Source organism: Marmota monax, unplaced genomic scaffold, assembly GCF_021218885.2.
Source record: "Marmota monax isolate L192 unplaced genomic scaffold, Marmota_monax_Labrador192_F-V1.1 WCK01_AAM20220418_F8-fsc00079, whole genome shotgun sequence".
Classification (NCBI taxonomy): Eukaryota; Metazoa; Chordata; class Mammalia; order Rodentia; family Sciuridae; genus Marmota; species Marmota monax.
This window is the reverse complement of record NW_026694099.1, coordinates 8666942-8683873: the sequence shown is the minus strand read 5'-3', so window position 1 is coordinate 8683873 and position 16932 is coordinate 8666942. Positions and strand designations below refer to the sequence as shown.

Here is a 16932-nt window from a genome sequence, read left to right as displayed (position 1 = left end):
TTTTTTTTTCCGAGGTTATTGTAAATGGGGTAGTTTTCTTCATTTCCTTCTCAGAGGATTGCAACCCCTTTTAATTTTTTTTAGTTTCAATGACCTTTATTTATTTATTTATTTATGGTACCCCCAGCCCCCCTCCCTTTTTTTTTTTTGGGTACTGGGGATTGAACTCAGGGGCACTTAACCACTAAGCCACATCCCTAGCCCTATTTTATATTTTATTTAGAGACAGGGTCTCACTGAGTTGCTAAATGCCTTGCCATTGCTGAGGCTGGCTTTGAACCCTCAATCCTTCTGTCTCAGTCTCCCAAGCCACTGGGATTATAGGCATGCACCACCATGCCCAGCCCTAAACCTTCTTTTGAGTGTGAAAGAAGACCAAAATATGTTTCATTTTTACTTGGTTACAAGGAATATTTTAATTTTTAAAAAAATTTCTTTTTTAAAAATTGGTGTATAATTATATATAATAGTGGTATTTGTGGTTACACATTCATATATGCACATAATATAACAATATAATTTGGTATAAAGGATAGTTTTAAATACCTGGAAGAGCATAAAGCAAAAGCTAGATACCCATTAAAATAGGATCAGATGGAAAATTATTTTTCCTTTATTTATTTGTTTATTTGTTGTTGTTGTTTTACGAGAGATCAAACTCAGCGCTTCACCCACACTGTACAAGTGCTCTTCCAAGGTGCTATACCACCAACTTTGGCATGGAAGATTGCACAGTGGTTACGCAGATCACAATACAGTCAGTCTAGCCTCTTTTTCCTCCTAAACTGGCAGGACAAAGTGAATTCTTTATTATCAAATGCCTAGTAAGTTTTCAATCATACCAGTACATAACTAACCAGGTCATCTACTTTGACTTACTCTTTCTTTAATAATTAGGAATTATGCTGATCATTAACCAATAAACATCATTAACCAATAAAACCTGAATATGAAAGATGTTTCCAAGTTGGACAGGAGCAAAAGCCAAAACTCACAAATAACTACTACCTTGTTTTTCTAGGTGTAACTGATGTCCCTGCTAAAATTCAATCTTCAAATGTCTATAATGAAGAATTTCACCTTTGGCTTTAGGTATAAAGGAATCTTTTTTTTTTCTCTCTTTTATTAATGAGGTCAACAAAAATGGCCAAAACAAGATCTAGGGATGTAGCTCAGTTGTGGAGCCTTTGCCTAGTATATGTGAGGCCCTAGGTTCACTCTTTAGTACCGCAAAAGAAAAGGAAAAAAAAAAAAAAAGCCAGAATATTTTATAGGTCATTGGTTTGTAGGAATTAAGTGATATCCCTAAAAAGTTAATATATGACTAGCTAAAATCATTTCCAAGGTGAATATGACTATTTTCTGCTTAAAAAAAAAATGATAGGGAGCTGGGATTGTGGCTCAGCAGTAGAGCTCTCGCCTAGTATGTTTGAGGCCCTACGTTCAATCCTCAGCACCACATAAAAATAAATAAAATAAAGGCATTGTGTCCAACTACAATTAAAAAATAAATATTAGGAAAAAATGATAGGCTGGGTGCGGTGGTGCACGCCTGTAATCCCAGCAGCTCGCTAGGCTGAGGCAGGAGGATTGCGAGTTCAAAGCCAGCCTCAGCAATAGTGAGACACTAAGCAACTCAGTGAGACCCTCTCTCTAAATAAAATACAAAAAATAGGGATGGGGGATTGGGGTTGTGGCTCTATGGTAGAACACTTGACTAGTATGTGTGAGGCCCTGGGTTTGATCCTGAGCGCCTCATAAAAATAAATAAATAAAGGTATATTTAAAAAAATAGGACTGGGGATGTGGCTCAGTAGTCAAGTGCCCCTGAGTTCAATCCCTGGTACCAAAAAAAAAAAAAAAAAAAAAAAAGGAATAGTCAACCTCAGACCCAGTGAAACAGGAAAATAACACATTAAATCTAATCTAGAGGCTGTGGCTGGGGCTCAGTGGTAGAGTGCTTGCCTCGCATGTGTGAGGCACTAGGTTCAATCTTCAGCACCACATAAAAATAAACAAATAAAATAAAGGAATTCTGTCCATCTACAACTACAAAAAATGTTTAAAAAATCTAATCTAGAGAATCAGGTATATCTGATCCTTATGCTAGGCTATGATTATACTTTTTAAAATAAATGGGTATTTGTTAACAGGTATATTGTTAAGAGGATTCTTTCAGTTATATTTGTTTTCATAGAATGTCCCCAGAAAGCAATTTGCAAGATGAAGGATTTTTTATTTCAGCATATTGCAAATAGCATTAGGTCATCAGAAGTAGGTTTTCTATTTTATTTTTTTCCTAAATAATTTCTCTCATTGTTGGAGCACTAATTGATAATATTATATAAAGCTTTTGACCTTTTTTTCTGGTAGACTAGATTATGAAAGAACTTCTCTAATCTGTGATAGAACATATACTTGGGAACATGTATCATTTGAAATCAGCAGTTCTACAGTGTCAAATGTGGAGACACTTTTGAGTCAAGGAAATTGAAGTCTAGATAGTGACTACATGGCTTAATCCAGATTATAAAATCAGTCAATGGACTGAAAGCCATTAGTAGACTCTAGAACTTTTGATCAAAATCCATTAGTTCCACTAAGCAACATTACTTTAGATAATTACAATACAAAAACTATTGAAACGGAGAAATATCTGAAGTCAATAGCAGATGTAAACTCAATAGTTTAAAAAATTTTAACAATAGCTTAAAATAAATTCAAGAAGCACAGCGTACCATTAAAGGTAAATACATAGGCAAATATAAAAGCCAGTATAAATGTATTTTTATTTGTAACTTTTATTTTCCTATCTAATTTAAGGAACAACTACATAAAGCAATATTTATAAAACTTGTTTTGATGGGTATACAATGTATAAAGATAAGTGTATATCAGTAATAGCACAAAGGAAGGGAAAAGAAATGGTTTATCAGGGGGGAAAAAGCATGTATACTACAAAAATTAAGCTGGCCTTAATCTGAAGGAGGGTTTGTTGTTTTGTTTTGTGGTTATGGCAATTGAACCCAAGGCCTTGCAAATGCTGAGCATATGCTGTACCATTGAACTACATACCCAGCCCTGAACTAGATTTGACAGGGTCTCACTAAGTTGCTCAGGCTGGTCTCCAACTTGCATTCCTTCTGTCTCATCATCCCATGTACCACTGGGTCTGGGAGTTTGTTTTCAAGCTAAGAGGTTAATTGTAGTCCCTAAGACAACCACTAAGAAAATAATTAAAAATAGAAAATAAAAGAAACAACAAAGTAATTAAGAAAATATAACAGAACATACAAAAAACAAAAGAAAGCAGTAATGGGGAAATAGAAGACAAAAAATAAGCATAAGACACACAGAAAACAAATAGCAAGATTACTGATGTAAATCTTACATTATTAGTAATTATATTAAATGTAAATGGACCAAACACTAAAATCAAAGGCAGATATTTATAGAATGGATTTAAAATGATCCAACTGGAAGTTGGGTGTGGTTGAACCTATAATCTCAGCTACTCTGGAGGCTAGGCAGGATATTCACAAGTTTGAGGCCAGCCTGGGCAATTTACAAAGACCTTGTTTCAAATTTTTAAAAAACATTTAAAAATGTTAAAAGATTTGGCTGGGGATATAATTCTGTGGTAAAGCACTAGCCTAGCTTGCAGAAGGCCCTGGATTCAATCCCCAGCTCCACAAACAAAATCACAATGAGATACTTCCTTACATCCATTAATTAGATGGATGTAATAAAAAGTCAGAATGTCAGGCATGGAGGGCCTCTGTCCATAGTCTCAGCTACCTGGAAGCCTGAGGTAGGAAAATCAATTGAGATCAGGAGTTCAACAGTTCAAGGACATGGAGATTCCTTGGAAAGCTGGGAATGGAAGCACCATTTGACCCAGCTATTCCTCTTCTCAGACTATACCAAAAGGACCTAAAACCAGCATACTACAGGGACACAGCCACTTCAATGTTCATAGCAGCACAATTCACAATAGCTAAATTATGGAGCCAATCTAGATGTCCTTCAGTGGATGAATGGATAAAAAAATGTGGCATTTATACATAATGGAATATTACTCAGCACTAAAAAATAATAAGATCATGGCATTTGCAGGGAAATGGATGGCATTAGAGCAGATTATGCTAAGTGAAGTTAGCCAATCCCAAAAAAACAAATGCCGAATGTTTTCTCTGATATAAGGGGGGGTGACTCAAAGTGGGGTAGGGAGGGAGAGTATGGGTGGAAAATTACCTCTAGATAGGGAATAGGGGTGGGAGGGAAAAGGAGGGAGAATGAGAATAGCAAGGATAGTGGAAGGAGATGGTCATCATTATACAAAATTCATGTATGAAGATGTGAATTTGGTGTCAACATACCTTATATACAGAGATTTGATAAATTGTGGTATAAAGGTGTATTAAGAATTGTAATGCAAAAAAATTATGAACGTAATGCACTCCTCTATTGTGATATATGTAAGAAATAATAATAGTAAAAAAAAAAAAAGAGTTCAAGGACAGCCTGGCCAGTATAGTGAGATCTTGCTTCAGGAAAAAAAAAAAAAAGAAGAAGAAGGAAAGAAAAGTGTCTGGGGCCATAGTTCAGTCCTACCTACCATGTGTGAGGCCCTGGATTCCATCCCCAGCACCACCAAAAGAACAAAACAAAAAAAGTCAGATAATAACAAGTGGTGGTAAGTATGTTTGTTTTTGTTTCTGTTTTTTGTAGTTGATGAACCTTTATTTTATTCATTTATTTATATGCAGTACTGAGAATTGAACCCAGTGCCTCACACATGCTAGGCAAGCTCCCTACCACTGAGCCATAACCCCAATCCTCCCCACCCCTTTTTAATTTTTATTGTGAGACAGGGTCTCACTGTCTCACTAAGATGCTTAGGGCCTAATTTGTTGAGGCTGGCTTTGGACTTGTAATTGTCCTTCCTCAGCCTTCTGAGTCACTGAGATTACTTAACTCCTGAGTTACATTCCCAGCCATTTTTTTAAAATACCTTTATTTTATTTATGTATTTTTATGTGGTGCTCAGGATTGAACCCAGTGTCTCACATGTTCTAGGCAGAACTCTATCACTGAGCTACAACCCCAGCCCCACCAGCCATTTTTATTTTTTACTTTTGGGCAGCATCTCACTAAGTTGCTGAGGCTGGTCTCAAACTTGGGATCCTCAGGCCTCAGCCTTTGGAGTCACTGGGATTACAGGCATGTGCCACAGTGCCTGACTGAGTATAGGTTTTCTTTATTAGGGTGATGCAAATGTTCTGGAATTGGTGGTGACTGAGGTGTAATATACTAATATCCACTGAACTGTATACTTTCATGGTATTTAAATTGTATCTCAATATAGCTATTATATGTATATGCCATATATCAGGAAACTGAATATAAAGATAAAAGAAAAATTGAGTAAATTCTGAAAATCATACATAGTCATGATGATTTTGAAAGAAAAACTAGTATAGACAGCCATTCCTTGAAAGTTTTTTGGTTGATTTCCTTGGTCAAGAAATACACTGCCTTATCTCTAGAATACATCAGCATGCCCACATTCCCACATTAATAATACATGTACATAGTCTGCAGATGTTATCAGCCACTGGCATTTACCTAGTAAATCAAACATGATTCCCTGGGCTCCAAGTTTATATTAAATTCTGATTTACCTACTTAGGTCTTATAGAAAAGGATTTAGATCATTTATGGCAAATGACCTCTAGGGAAGTAAAAGATAATTTGGGTTCTAAATGACCTAGATGGATTTTTCTCCTAAGCAGCTTTCCTGGATAACTGCTCACCTCTCTGCTATCACAGACACACCAATCTCTGAGAGTAGAAGTGTAATCCTTATGGCTTAAGTAAAGCAGCTACTTTTTCTGGCTCAGTTCAAAACCTGACGCTCAGGCTTCTCAAGTTACCTGATACAAGTGATTAAAATGACTCCTAGAATGACAGATGATCTTAGATGACGATGGACAGATGAATTTTGGACTCTGGCAATACAAAACAGTCCAAGAAAAAGGTTTAAGGTTTAATTTCCAATTACCTTCAAATTGCATAACAATATGATTGTAGCCTGTTCATTCATACACACAAACACACACACACACACACACACACACACACAAAGACTTCTCTCTCCTGCAACCTGCACACTCAGAAAAATGAGAAATTATACCCCATCTGATTCAAATGTATGATATGTCAAGATCATTGTACTGTCATGTGTAACTAATAAAAAAAAAAAAAAAGACTTCTCTCTCTCTCTTTTTTTGTACCAAGTATTGAACCCAGGGGCACTTAACCACTGAGCTACATCCTCACCCCCACCTTTTTAAAATATATCTTTTTTAGATATTGATGAACCTTTATTTTATTCATTTATTCATATGTGGTGCTGAGAATCAAACCCAGTGCCTCACACATGCTAGGCAAGCGCCCGATCACTGAGCTACAACCCCCACCCTTCCCACCTCTTTTTAATTTTTATTTTGAGACAGGGTCTCACTGTCTCATTAAGTTGCTTAGGGCCTAATTTGTTGAGGCTGGCTTTGAACTTTTGATCATCCTGCCTCAGCCTCCTGATCCACTGAGATTATAAGTATGTGCCATCATGACCAGTCAGTACAGTTTTAAAATGGGATGTTAAGGTGTTTATGATTCTGCAACTTTCTATTCTAGTTTAAAAACTGTCATTTTTCTAAGTCAGTTTTTTTTTTGTTTTAAACAACTAAATAGGTTAACAAATGTCCCATACTTCATTTGTTCACTCTGCCATTGACTGGACATATAGACTGCTTTTAATATTTAATGAGTACAAAAATCTTGCGATAAGCATCCTGGTGTATTTATTTTTTTGCACTCATAATTTCTATAAGCTCAACTCCTCATAGTATAGTCTTTCCTTTCTTTTTTTGGTACTGGGGATTAAACCCAGGGGTGCTTTACCACTGAGTTACATCCCCAGCCTTTTTTACTTTTTATTTTGACAGGGTCTTACTAAATTGCTTATAGCCTTACTAAATTGCTAAGTCAGGCCATGAATTTATGATCTTCCTGCCTTGGCCTACCAAATTGTGGGGATTATAGGTGAGCACCACCATGCTCAGCACAGTGTTTCATTTCTTGTCATCAAGGGGAAAAAATCACTTAACTCAAAGAGATAGCAGAGGGTCATAGCTAGGAGATTCTGCAGTCAGGCTTTCTGGGTTCAAAGCTTGTCTCTGTTGTTTACTAGTGTATGACCTTGAACAGATTACTTAATCTTTGCAGGCCTTGGTCTCCCTTTCTGTAAAAAAGAGGCAATTATATTATCTCACTTATATAGTTATTAGAGGATTAAGTGAATTATTAATTGTAAGTCAGTTGGCATATATTAAGCTCCATGTATTGTTTCTTTTTCTTTTCTCTTTTGGTATCTGGGATTGAATTCAGGGTGCTTAACTAACTACAGAGCCACATTCCCAGCCCCTTTTTGAAATACTTTATTTTGAGACAGGGTCTCGCTAAGTTTCTTAGGATTTTGCTAAATTGCTAAGGCTGGCCTCTAATTCGTGATCCTCCTGTGTCAGCCACCCAAGTCACTGGGCTTACTGGTCTGTATCATGGTACCTGGCTGAGTTCCACATGTTTTCAATTAATTTCAAAAATAAATCTTTCCTTTGGTTTTCCCCCAGAATAATGTTACTACCTCTTTATTTCATAAAAAAGTGAATACAGGAACACAAGTATTTAAATTATTTTGAGGTTTAAAAATCTTAAATATTGCTGGGCATGGTGGTGCATGCCTGTGATCCCAGTGTCTCAGGAGGCTGAAGCAAGAGGATTGTGAGTTCAAACCCAGCCTCAGCAAAAGTGAGGCACTATGCAACTCAGTGAGACCCTGTCTCTGAATAAAATACAAAATAGGGCTGGGGATGTGATTCAGTGGTCAAGAGCCCCTGAGTTCAATCCCTGGTACCCACCTGCCAAAAAATCTTAAATATTGCTGGGCATAGTGGCACGTACCTATAATCCCAGCTACTTGGGAGACTGAGGCAGGAGGATTACAAATTCAAGACCAGCCTGTCTCAAAATTTGAAACAATTAAGAAAAGATTTATGAATATGGCTCAGTGGCAGAATACCTGTGGGTTTGATCCCCAGTATCCTCTGCCCATAGTGTGTGACACCATGCCTCGCTAGAATCTTTAGTATTTTTAAAAATTGTCTATGGATTTCAATGTTCAAACCAAGGATGAAAAATCCTCAAGTGAACTCATTTTTTTTTTTGCAATTAGATACAAAACATATTTTAAAATAACCATAAACAGCTGGGCATGATGGTGCACACCTATAATTCTAGCCACCAGAAAGGCTAAATCAGGAGTATCACAAATTTGAGGTTAGTCTTGGCAACTTAGCAAGACTTTATATCAAAAGAAAAAACAAAAAGGACTGGAGATGTGGCTTAGTGGTAAAGTGCCCCTGGGTTCAATTCCTAGTACCAAAAACATCTTGTTTAAACAATGACAAAGGACCTGAACAGACATCTCACCAAAGATACACAGATGGCAAATAAGTATATGAAACATGCTTAACATCATATGCTACTAATGAACTGCAAATTAAAACAATGAGATATCACTAAATCTCTACTAGAATGGTGAAAATCCAAAACACTGACAATACCAAATGCTGGCAAGGATGTGGAGCAAAAGGAATGTCTCATTCCTTGCTGGTGGGAATGCAAAACGGGAGAACCACTTTGGAAGACAATTTGGCAGTATCTTACAAAACTAAACATACTTTACCAAATGATCAAGCAAACACCCTCCTTGGCATTTTTCCAAAAGAATAAACACCAGCACACAGATGTAAACACCAGCATACAGATGTGAACATCAGCACGCAGATGTTTATAGCTGCTTTATTCATAATTGTTAAAACTTAGGCCAGGTGTGGTGTTGCTTGCCTTTATTCCCAGCAATTTGGGAGACTGAGGCAGAAGGATCACAAGTTGTCTGGACAACTTAGTGAGATCCTGTCTCAGAATTAAAAACAAATATTTTTAAAGGGGCTGGGAAAGTAGCCCAGTAGAAGAATGTTCCTGGGTTCAATCCCCAGTACCAAAACAAAAACCAACCAACCAACCAACCAACCAACCAACCATTTAAAAACCGCAAAACAAACAAACAAAAAACGTGGAAGGAGAGGACTCTGTGGTAGAACCTTTGCTTAGCACTCACAAAGCCCTAGGTTCAACTCCCAGGACCAAAACTAAACAAAACAAAAATAAAAACAAAAACTTTCAAGCAACCAAGATGTCCTTCAGTAAATAAATAGATAAATAAATTGGTATGTTCAAACAATGGAATATTTAACACTAAACTTATGGAATATTTAACACTAAAAAAGAAATAAACTGGGCTGGGGTGGTAGCTCAGTGGAGAGCACTTTCCTAGCATGTGTGAGGCACTGCTTTTGATTCTTAGCACCACATATAAATAAATGAATAAATAAATAAATAAAGGCATATCAACAACAACAACAGAAATAAACTACCAAGCCATAAAAAGACATGGAGGAACCTTAAATGTATACTGCTAGATGAAAGAGCCAATCTGAAAAGGATCTATATTGTATGATTCCAACTGTATGACACTGTGAAAAAGGCAAAACTAAAGGGAGAGAGAAAGAAAATTAGTGTTTGACTAATTTTTGACTAAGTGGATTACAGAGAAAGAGAGACAAACAGGAGAATGAGACTATTGCATATACTATAAAGTGGATACATGTCATGACTTTTATCGTACTCTGCAGCGTGTACAACACCAAGTGTGAATCCTAATGTATACCCTGGATTCTGAGTGAGAGTGATATATCAATGTTGGTTCATTGTTGGTTGTAACAAAGGCTATGCATGTGAGAAGGCAGGATGCATATGGAAAATCCCTGTACTTTCTGTTCAATTTACGTGAACTTGAAACTGCTCTAAAAAATAAAGTCTATTTTAAAAAAGCTTGCCATACCAGACACGGTGGCACATACCTATAATCCCAGCAACTGGGGAGGCTGACCGAGGAGGATCACAAGTTCAAAGCTGGCCTCAGCAACTCAGTGAGGCCTTAAGCAACTTAGTGAGATTCTGTCTCAAAGTAAAAAAACAAAAGTAAAAAGGGCTGGCGGTGTGGCTTAATGGTTAAGCATCCCGGGTTCAATCCAGAGTTACAAAATAAATAGATAGATAAATAAAACAAAAATTTAAAAAAGCTTGCTTGAATTTAATATGAAACAAAGGTCAAGAATGATTGGCCTAAGTTTTCCACATAATAATTTCCTTTAGTTATTATTCCCATCATATTAGGTAGTTGTTGTTATCCCATTTCTTATATGAGGAATCTGAGGCTTGAAGGAGTTATTAACTTCTCCAAGTTTACCCAGCTTCTAAAATGGAGAAGTGGATTTCAAACATTGGTCTGCTGATTCTTATGTCACTATCATACTGTGTAATAACTGGAGCTCATAGATCAAAGTAAAATGCACTGCCTTATGAAGCAATAATTTCCCAACACTGGAAAGATTATAGGAGAGGCTGGGTAACAAATTGGGCACAGCACAAAAAAGTACTGCATTGATTTTTTTTTTTCTGTATGCAGGAAGGTACAACAGGCATACTTTTTTTTTTTAAATGTAAAATAAAGATAATAGTCGACACAGGGATTGTTATCTGTGCTACCTTCCTTCTTGCTGAAAAATAGTAATTCCAGTGTAGAGTACTGTCTTTATTTTATTTATTTATTTTTGGGCACCAGGGATTGAACTCAGGAGCACTTGACCACTGAGCCAGGGTCTCACTAAGTTATTTAGCACTTCATTTTTGCTAAGGCTGGCTTTGAACTTTTGATCCTCTTACCTCAGCCTCCCAGCCACTGGGATTACAGATGTGTGCCACCATACCTGGCCAATTAATGTTTTTAATACATATAAAACATAATGCCACATAATTATATCATACAGAAGATAATTATAGAATTTACTTAAAAAATGAATTCATAGTACATGACAGTTAATCAAATGTGAGTTTAAATTAAAAAAAATATTTTTTAGTTGTAAATGGATCTTTTATTTTATTTATTTATATGTGGTGTTGGGGATCGAACCCAGAGCTTCACACATGCCAGGCAAATGCTCTACCACTGAAACACAACTCCAGCCCAGTGAGTTTAAATCTTCCTTTTTGGTCTTGTGATGGATCACAGTGACTATACATACTAAAGATCTTTCATAAGGGTGGCGCTGAAGCCAAAAAGCAGCTTGTTGCTTCCCTTCCCCTAGAAGGAGTCTTTAGCACACCTCTAGGTCTCTCCACATGGTCATCCTAGTATCTGGCCAGCTCTGACTCAACATTTGAGTTCATACATCTTCTTTCATTTTTTGTGGTACAAAGGATTGAACCCAGGGGTGAGCTAAATTCCCATCCCTTTAAAAACATTTTTTTTGAGACAAGTTCTTGGTAAACTGCCCAGGCTGGTTTTTAACTTGCAATCCTCCTGCCTCAGCCTCCTGAGTTGCTGGGATAATAGTCATGTGCCACTTCACTAGCCATGTTATTTTTGAAGTCTTTCAAGATACCATTACCTACCTCATGATGTTTCCAGTGTACCTGATAATATGTAATAAGCACTATGAGAAGGGAGACAGGATTATGTTTACATCTATCTTCCTGTAGACTTTTTACAGTCTGATGAGGTCTGTGACTTACTGGGCCTTACACTGTGCCTGGCACAGAGTAATTCTAAATACTCATGATTCTTAGATCTTTGGCGTCAAGGTGAAATATTAGCATGTAAACGCTTCCTGTTTTTTTGGGGGGGAAAGTATTCAAGTATGGTCAGTTAATTTCATCTGTATCTTTTGTATCTTTTGTCTTCTTAAGGACTTTTCTTTAATATTCTTGTCCTGGGGTCTTATGTTTGAATTTTTTTCATGTTTGAATTTAAAATAGTCACATGGGCTGGGGGTGTAGCTCAGTGATGGAAGTACCTTGTGACCACAAGCCACAGGAAATGGAGCCGAAAGTCCACCTCACTGCTGCTGCTTACTGGGGACGACATCGGGCCTGAATTCTCGCTTTCTTGGAGCCTCAGTCCCCTCGTCTGTCAAATGAAGAAAATAACGTACTCGGTAATAAAATACCTATTTATCAGGGTTGTGAGAAAGGGTTTCAATCGGAGAACCGGAGAATCGCAGGGCGGTTTGCCTCCCAACACCCAGGGGAGGCGCTTTTCCTCACGCGACGCACTTCCGTGCACGGGGAGGGGTGGCCCGGGCCAGGGATGCTCTTGGCCGGGTGCGGGTCGCCTGAGCGGAAGCCGTGGCGGGGACGGGTTGAGCCACAGCCCTGCCGTACTACGCTGGGGCCTACGGCAGGAGCACGCGAAGTGCTAGACACAGTGCAAAGCAAGGCGAACGTGCGTGCACGAGTGTGCGCGGGGTGCTGGGGCGTGCTCACATTGACAGCGAAGCGAGAAGGGTGCCAGGGCGGACCATAGGAGAGCCATAGTAGACAGCCCGAGGCCGCGGGGTGAGAGCGTCCGGCCGTCCGGCGCTCCCATTGGCGCCTCTGCAGCGCCCCAGGTGGCCGCTCGTGGGGTAGCCGCCGGCTGGGCAGATTCGCTCCGCCTCCGCCGGGCTCGCCTGCCCTCAGCAGCTTCCCCGCCCGGCACTCGCTCGACCCTCCTCCCTTCCCCCTCCCGGATCGCGATGGACGCGGCCTTCCCCCGCCACGGCCGCCGGCAGCACTGCGCGGGCCTCCCTCTGAATCGCAGAGCCTGAGGAGCCGCGTGCCGGAGACGGGACCTGCTCTGGCTGCTGTCGCTCAGAGAAACCTCTCCCCTCCCTGTCACCAGGTCCCCGCGGAGGAAGGGGAGGGACGAGACGCGGCTTTTCCTGTGCCGCCTGCCCGGCTCGACCTGCGCGGCCTGCGGCTTCCTGGGAACTCGAGGGCCGCGGCCGGGCCTGGCTCTGCCCGCGGCCTGCTTGGAGCTGGACCGGAGCGGTTTGGGAGGACCAGCTAGGGTAAGAGTATGCGGGAAGGGTAGGCGGGAGCGCTTCCGGCTGTCGGGAGGTCCTGGTCGGGCCTGGGGCCGGAATCCCGGACGCCCAGCGGCGGGCGAGGAACGGGACCCCGGCGCCGGGTGAGGTCGGCCGGGCTGCTGCCTACTCTCCGGCTTGGCCCCTTTGTTCCCCTCCCCTGACCATGCGGGCGGCGGGGCCCGCCTGGCCCACTCCGGAGCCCATGGCGAGCTCCTCTTGCCCTTGAGAAGGGTCCGCCACTCGGCGGGGACTAGGGACGTCCTGTCGAGCCGCCGGGAGTTCCGGGCGCCGCTCTCTGGAGACCCGCTGCCCTGCGGGGCTCGGCGCTCTACCCCTGAGCACGCAGGCTTGCTTCTTCTCCAGAACTTCCCCTCCTAGACACAGGTAGCTAACTTAGCGGGGTTTAGTGCCTACGCCTCTCGGCGTCAGGTTCGTCCTGGCCAGGGATATTGGGTCAGCCCTGCTGGTCGCCGCCGTTGGGTGTCCACCGCGACTCGCCACTTGGTTCCTGGTTCCCCCAGCCGCAGCCAGATTACGTGGGACCCAAAGCTGTCGTCTGATCAGGGCGCTTACGAAGAGCTTTTGTCATGGCTTGCCTGTTGGGGTTGTTTCTCGATTTTTTTTTTTTTTTTTAAACCAATTGCCCTATCTTGTGGGGATGAAGAAAGAGGGCCGCAGATTGGCCTATATTCTGATTCGTAACCTGTTAATTCCTTGCATTTACTTTTAAGATTTCTTTTTGAACTTTTCAGGAACAGTTGCCAAGTCGAAAATTCCTAACCAGTTTTTTATTCATAGGTTGATTTAAAACAGGAATAATTAAAATGAGAAATTAGCAGAATTTGTGAAATTGGAGGTAATTTTAAAGGAGTAACTCCGTTTTGAGAGGGCATTGGATCAAAATGCTTAGAAACTCCTTTAAAAGTACTGCACCTGATCCTTACCTGAAGCTTAGATTTGGGTGGAAAATGGGGAAAGAAGTTTGCTGGGGAAAAAAAAAAAACAAACAAAAACTTTTGGAGGTATTCTCTGCCTTTTGGAACATACATAAGTGATGTTTGATTGACTTTGACAGGGTCAGCTCTGGTTTCTAGTTAAGCAGCTACCTAATCAGCTTATACTTTTGTGCAAAACTGGTTTTTGTTTAGTATATCTGAATATGTAAACCCGAGGAATAAGGGAAAGTTGAAAACTGCAGTGAGCACTATATCTAAACTTATGTAGGGGTTTTTAATTCCTTGGTGAACACCAGGAAAATTTGATTTAGTTAGATATAAAAGAAAAAAAAAACTAATCTGATGAGTCCTGGACTTTAAGTGAACCCCCCACTTTTTTTTTTTTTTTTAATTTAAGCAAAGAGGCTTTTAAAAAAACATGGCAGATGTGGATCCGGATACATTGCTGGAATGGCTACAGATGGGACAAGGAGATGAAAGGGACATGCAACTAATAGCTCTTGAACAGCTATGCATGCTGCTTTTGATGTCAGACAACGTGGATCGTTGTTTTGAAACGTAAGTTCATTCCTTCATCTTTCTCTAGGGTTGCTGTAGTGAAATCTTTTTTCAACCATTTGTTAACTTCAGTTTGGATAGAAACTTCTAGGAGTTTTAAAACATTTCAGAAATTTCTGTAGCTTTGTTTTTACCCTCTTCTGAGAAATTAAAAGTGGTAGGTGAGGATTATGGTTACCGTGGTAACTAACAATGATTATGATTATGCAAATACATATTTGTTGAACAAATGGGAATTGGGAATACTAATATTAACTGATAGTTTGGTTGATTCATTTAAAAAATGTCATAAACTTGGGAGAATACAAATATTTATCTTTAAAGGTATTTTTGTAGTGAGAAACTGACAAAATAAGAGAAATGATAGTGAACATGTTTGTTTTTTTTCTAATTGTAAACAGACAAAATGCTTTTATTTGTTTATTTTTATGTGGTGCGGAGGATCAAACCCAGTGCCCCACACGTACTAGGCAAGCGCTCTGCCACTGAACTACAGCCCCAACCCCAATAGTGAACATGATTTGAGCTGCCCATTCATTGGTGTTAAAGTCATATGACGTTGTACTTTTGTTCATGCAGATTATTTGTTTATAAATTTCATTTTGGGAAGGTATAAATTAGAAGTTAAAACATAGAATATACTTTTTGGAATAGTAAAAACATTTTGGAGCGTTTAAGTAGTTTTAATCAGAGGCTATAACAGAATGTCTGCAAAAATATGAAAGAGGATTCATTAGTAGATGGGCCATTAAAGTCGTATTTTTCTGGACTGGGGCTGTAGCTCAGTGGTAGAGTGCCTGTGTCACACACGTGAGGCACTGGGTTCTATCCTAAGCACTACGTAAAAATAAGTAAATAAAGATATTGTGTCCATCTGCAACTAAAAAAATATTTTTAAAAAAATCATGTTTTTTCTCTTATAAAATGGATGCTGAGACCAGATGAACCATTCTTCTGAGTGTTGAACATGCTTGTTTTTTACAGTTTAATTTGTATTTACAGTTCTGAATTTTAATAATAAGTAATCAAAAAAACTGATGTTTCTTTATTTTAATGTTATTCTAAGGTAAATTAGTAGAAAATATTTGAGATTTTGACCTAAAATTTGAGGTGGGAATAAAGACTACATTTCTTGTTAAATTGAAGTATTTTTATTCTTTAGATTTTTTTTGTGGTGTGAAGGATTGAACCCAGAGCCTCTTACATGCTAGGTGAATGGGTTATATAGCCAGCTCTGACATCGTATCTTTGATTATTTTCTATTATGAGTTGTAAATACTTATTGGTTGTTAAGTTGTTAAAACAATATTATTTTGATTAAAAAAATTAAAATTAAAATCAATTAGTGGTCAATTTATTTTAGCTATTTTTAAAATTTATACATAAAAATAATTTCACCCCCTGTTGACACCTGTTTTGGCAAGATTATAGAAAAGTAGAGCTTTTTTCTTTTTTAAACAAAATCTGGAGTTTTAAAATCAGAACAGGAGCCAGATGCAGTGGCTCATGCCTATAATTCCAGCAGATTGGTAGGCTGAGGCAGGAGGATAGCAAAAACAGCAGGGATACAGTAAACAAAGAAAATACTTTACTGATTGTTAATTTAGACTAAAAGCTTCCCCCAAACATTGAATATCCAGCTTATTCCTGAGACATGATCAACCATTGCAAAAGATTTTTACTCTTTGAACCATTCAGTTTTTGTAGCAGAAAACACACTGAAGTTCCACAGATACCTTTCTTCTTGTCTTTGTAAAAGGTCTTTACAAGTAGGATTTTTTCATAGTTCAAAAGAAAACAGTTTTCTTTGCTAGTCAAAGGAACATTTATTCTCTAGCAAAGAATAGTTTGGGCGCAGTAGCAGAAGCCTGTAATCCCAGCAGCTCAGGAGGCTGAGGCAAGAGGATCGAAAATTCAAAGCCAGCCTCAGTAAAAGCGAGGTGCTAAGCAACTCAGTGGGACCCTGTCTTTGAGTAAAATACAAAATAGGCTGGGGATGAGGTTGAGTGTCCCTGAGTGCAATCTCCAGTACCAAAGAAAGAAAGAAAAAGAGGGAGAGAGAAAGAAAGAGAGAAGAGTTTTGAGTATTCATATATTCCAATAGAGGTATTTTTAAAAGTCATGGGCTGGGGATGGTTTATGCATGCCTATAATTCTAACCACTTGGGAGGCTGAGGCAGGAGGATTGCAAGTTCAAGGCCAGCCTCAGCAACTTAGTGAGACGTTTAGCAATTTAGCAAGGCCTTGTCTCAAAAATAGAAAAATAGAAGACTGGGGATGTGGTGGTAAAGTGCCCCTGGTTCAATCCTTAAACCCCACCCCCC

General features: G+C 39.4%; 1 protein-coding gene across 14 annotated transcripts in view; it reads left to right on the top strand.

Moving 5' to 3' along the window:
* Nucleotides 1–12936: 12936 nt before the first annotated feature.
* Nucleotides 12937–16932, top strand: part of Hectd1 (HECT domain E3 ubiquitin protein ligase 1) — a 99606-nt gene continuing 95610 nt past the window's right edge. For all 14 annotated transcript variants that reach the window (XM_058585850.1, XM_058585849.1, XM_046465308.2 and 11 more), the window contains exons 1-2: nt 12937–13076; nt 14448–14608. In XM_058585850.1, the coding sequence (XP_058441833.1) occupies nt 14469–14608 (140 nt within the window). In that variant the 5' untranslated portion in view covers nt 12937–13076; nt 14448–14468. The remainder of the gene's footprint in view (nt 13077–14447; nt 14609–16932) is intronic.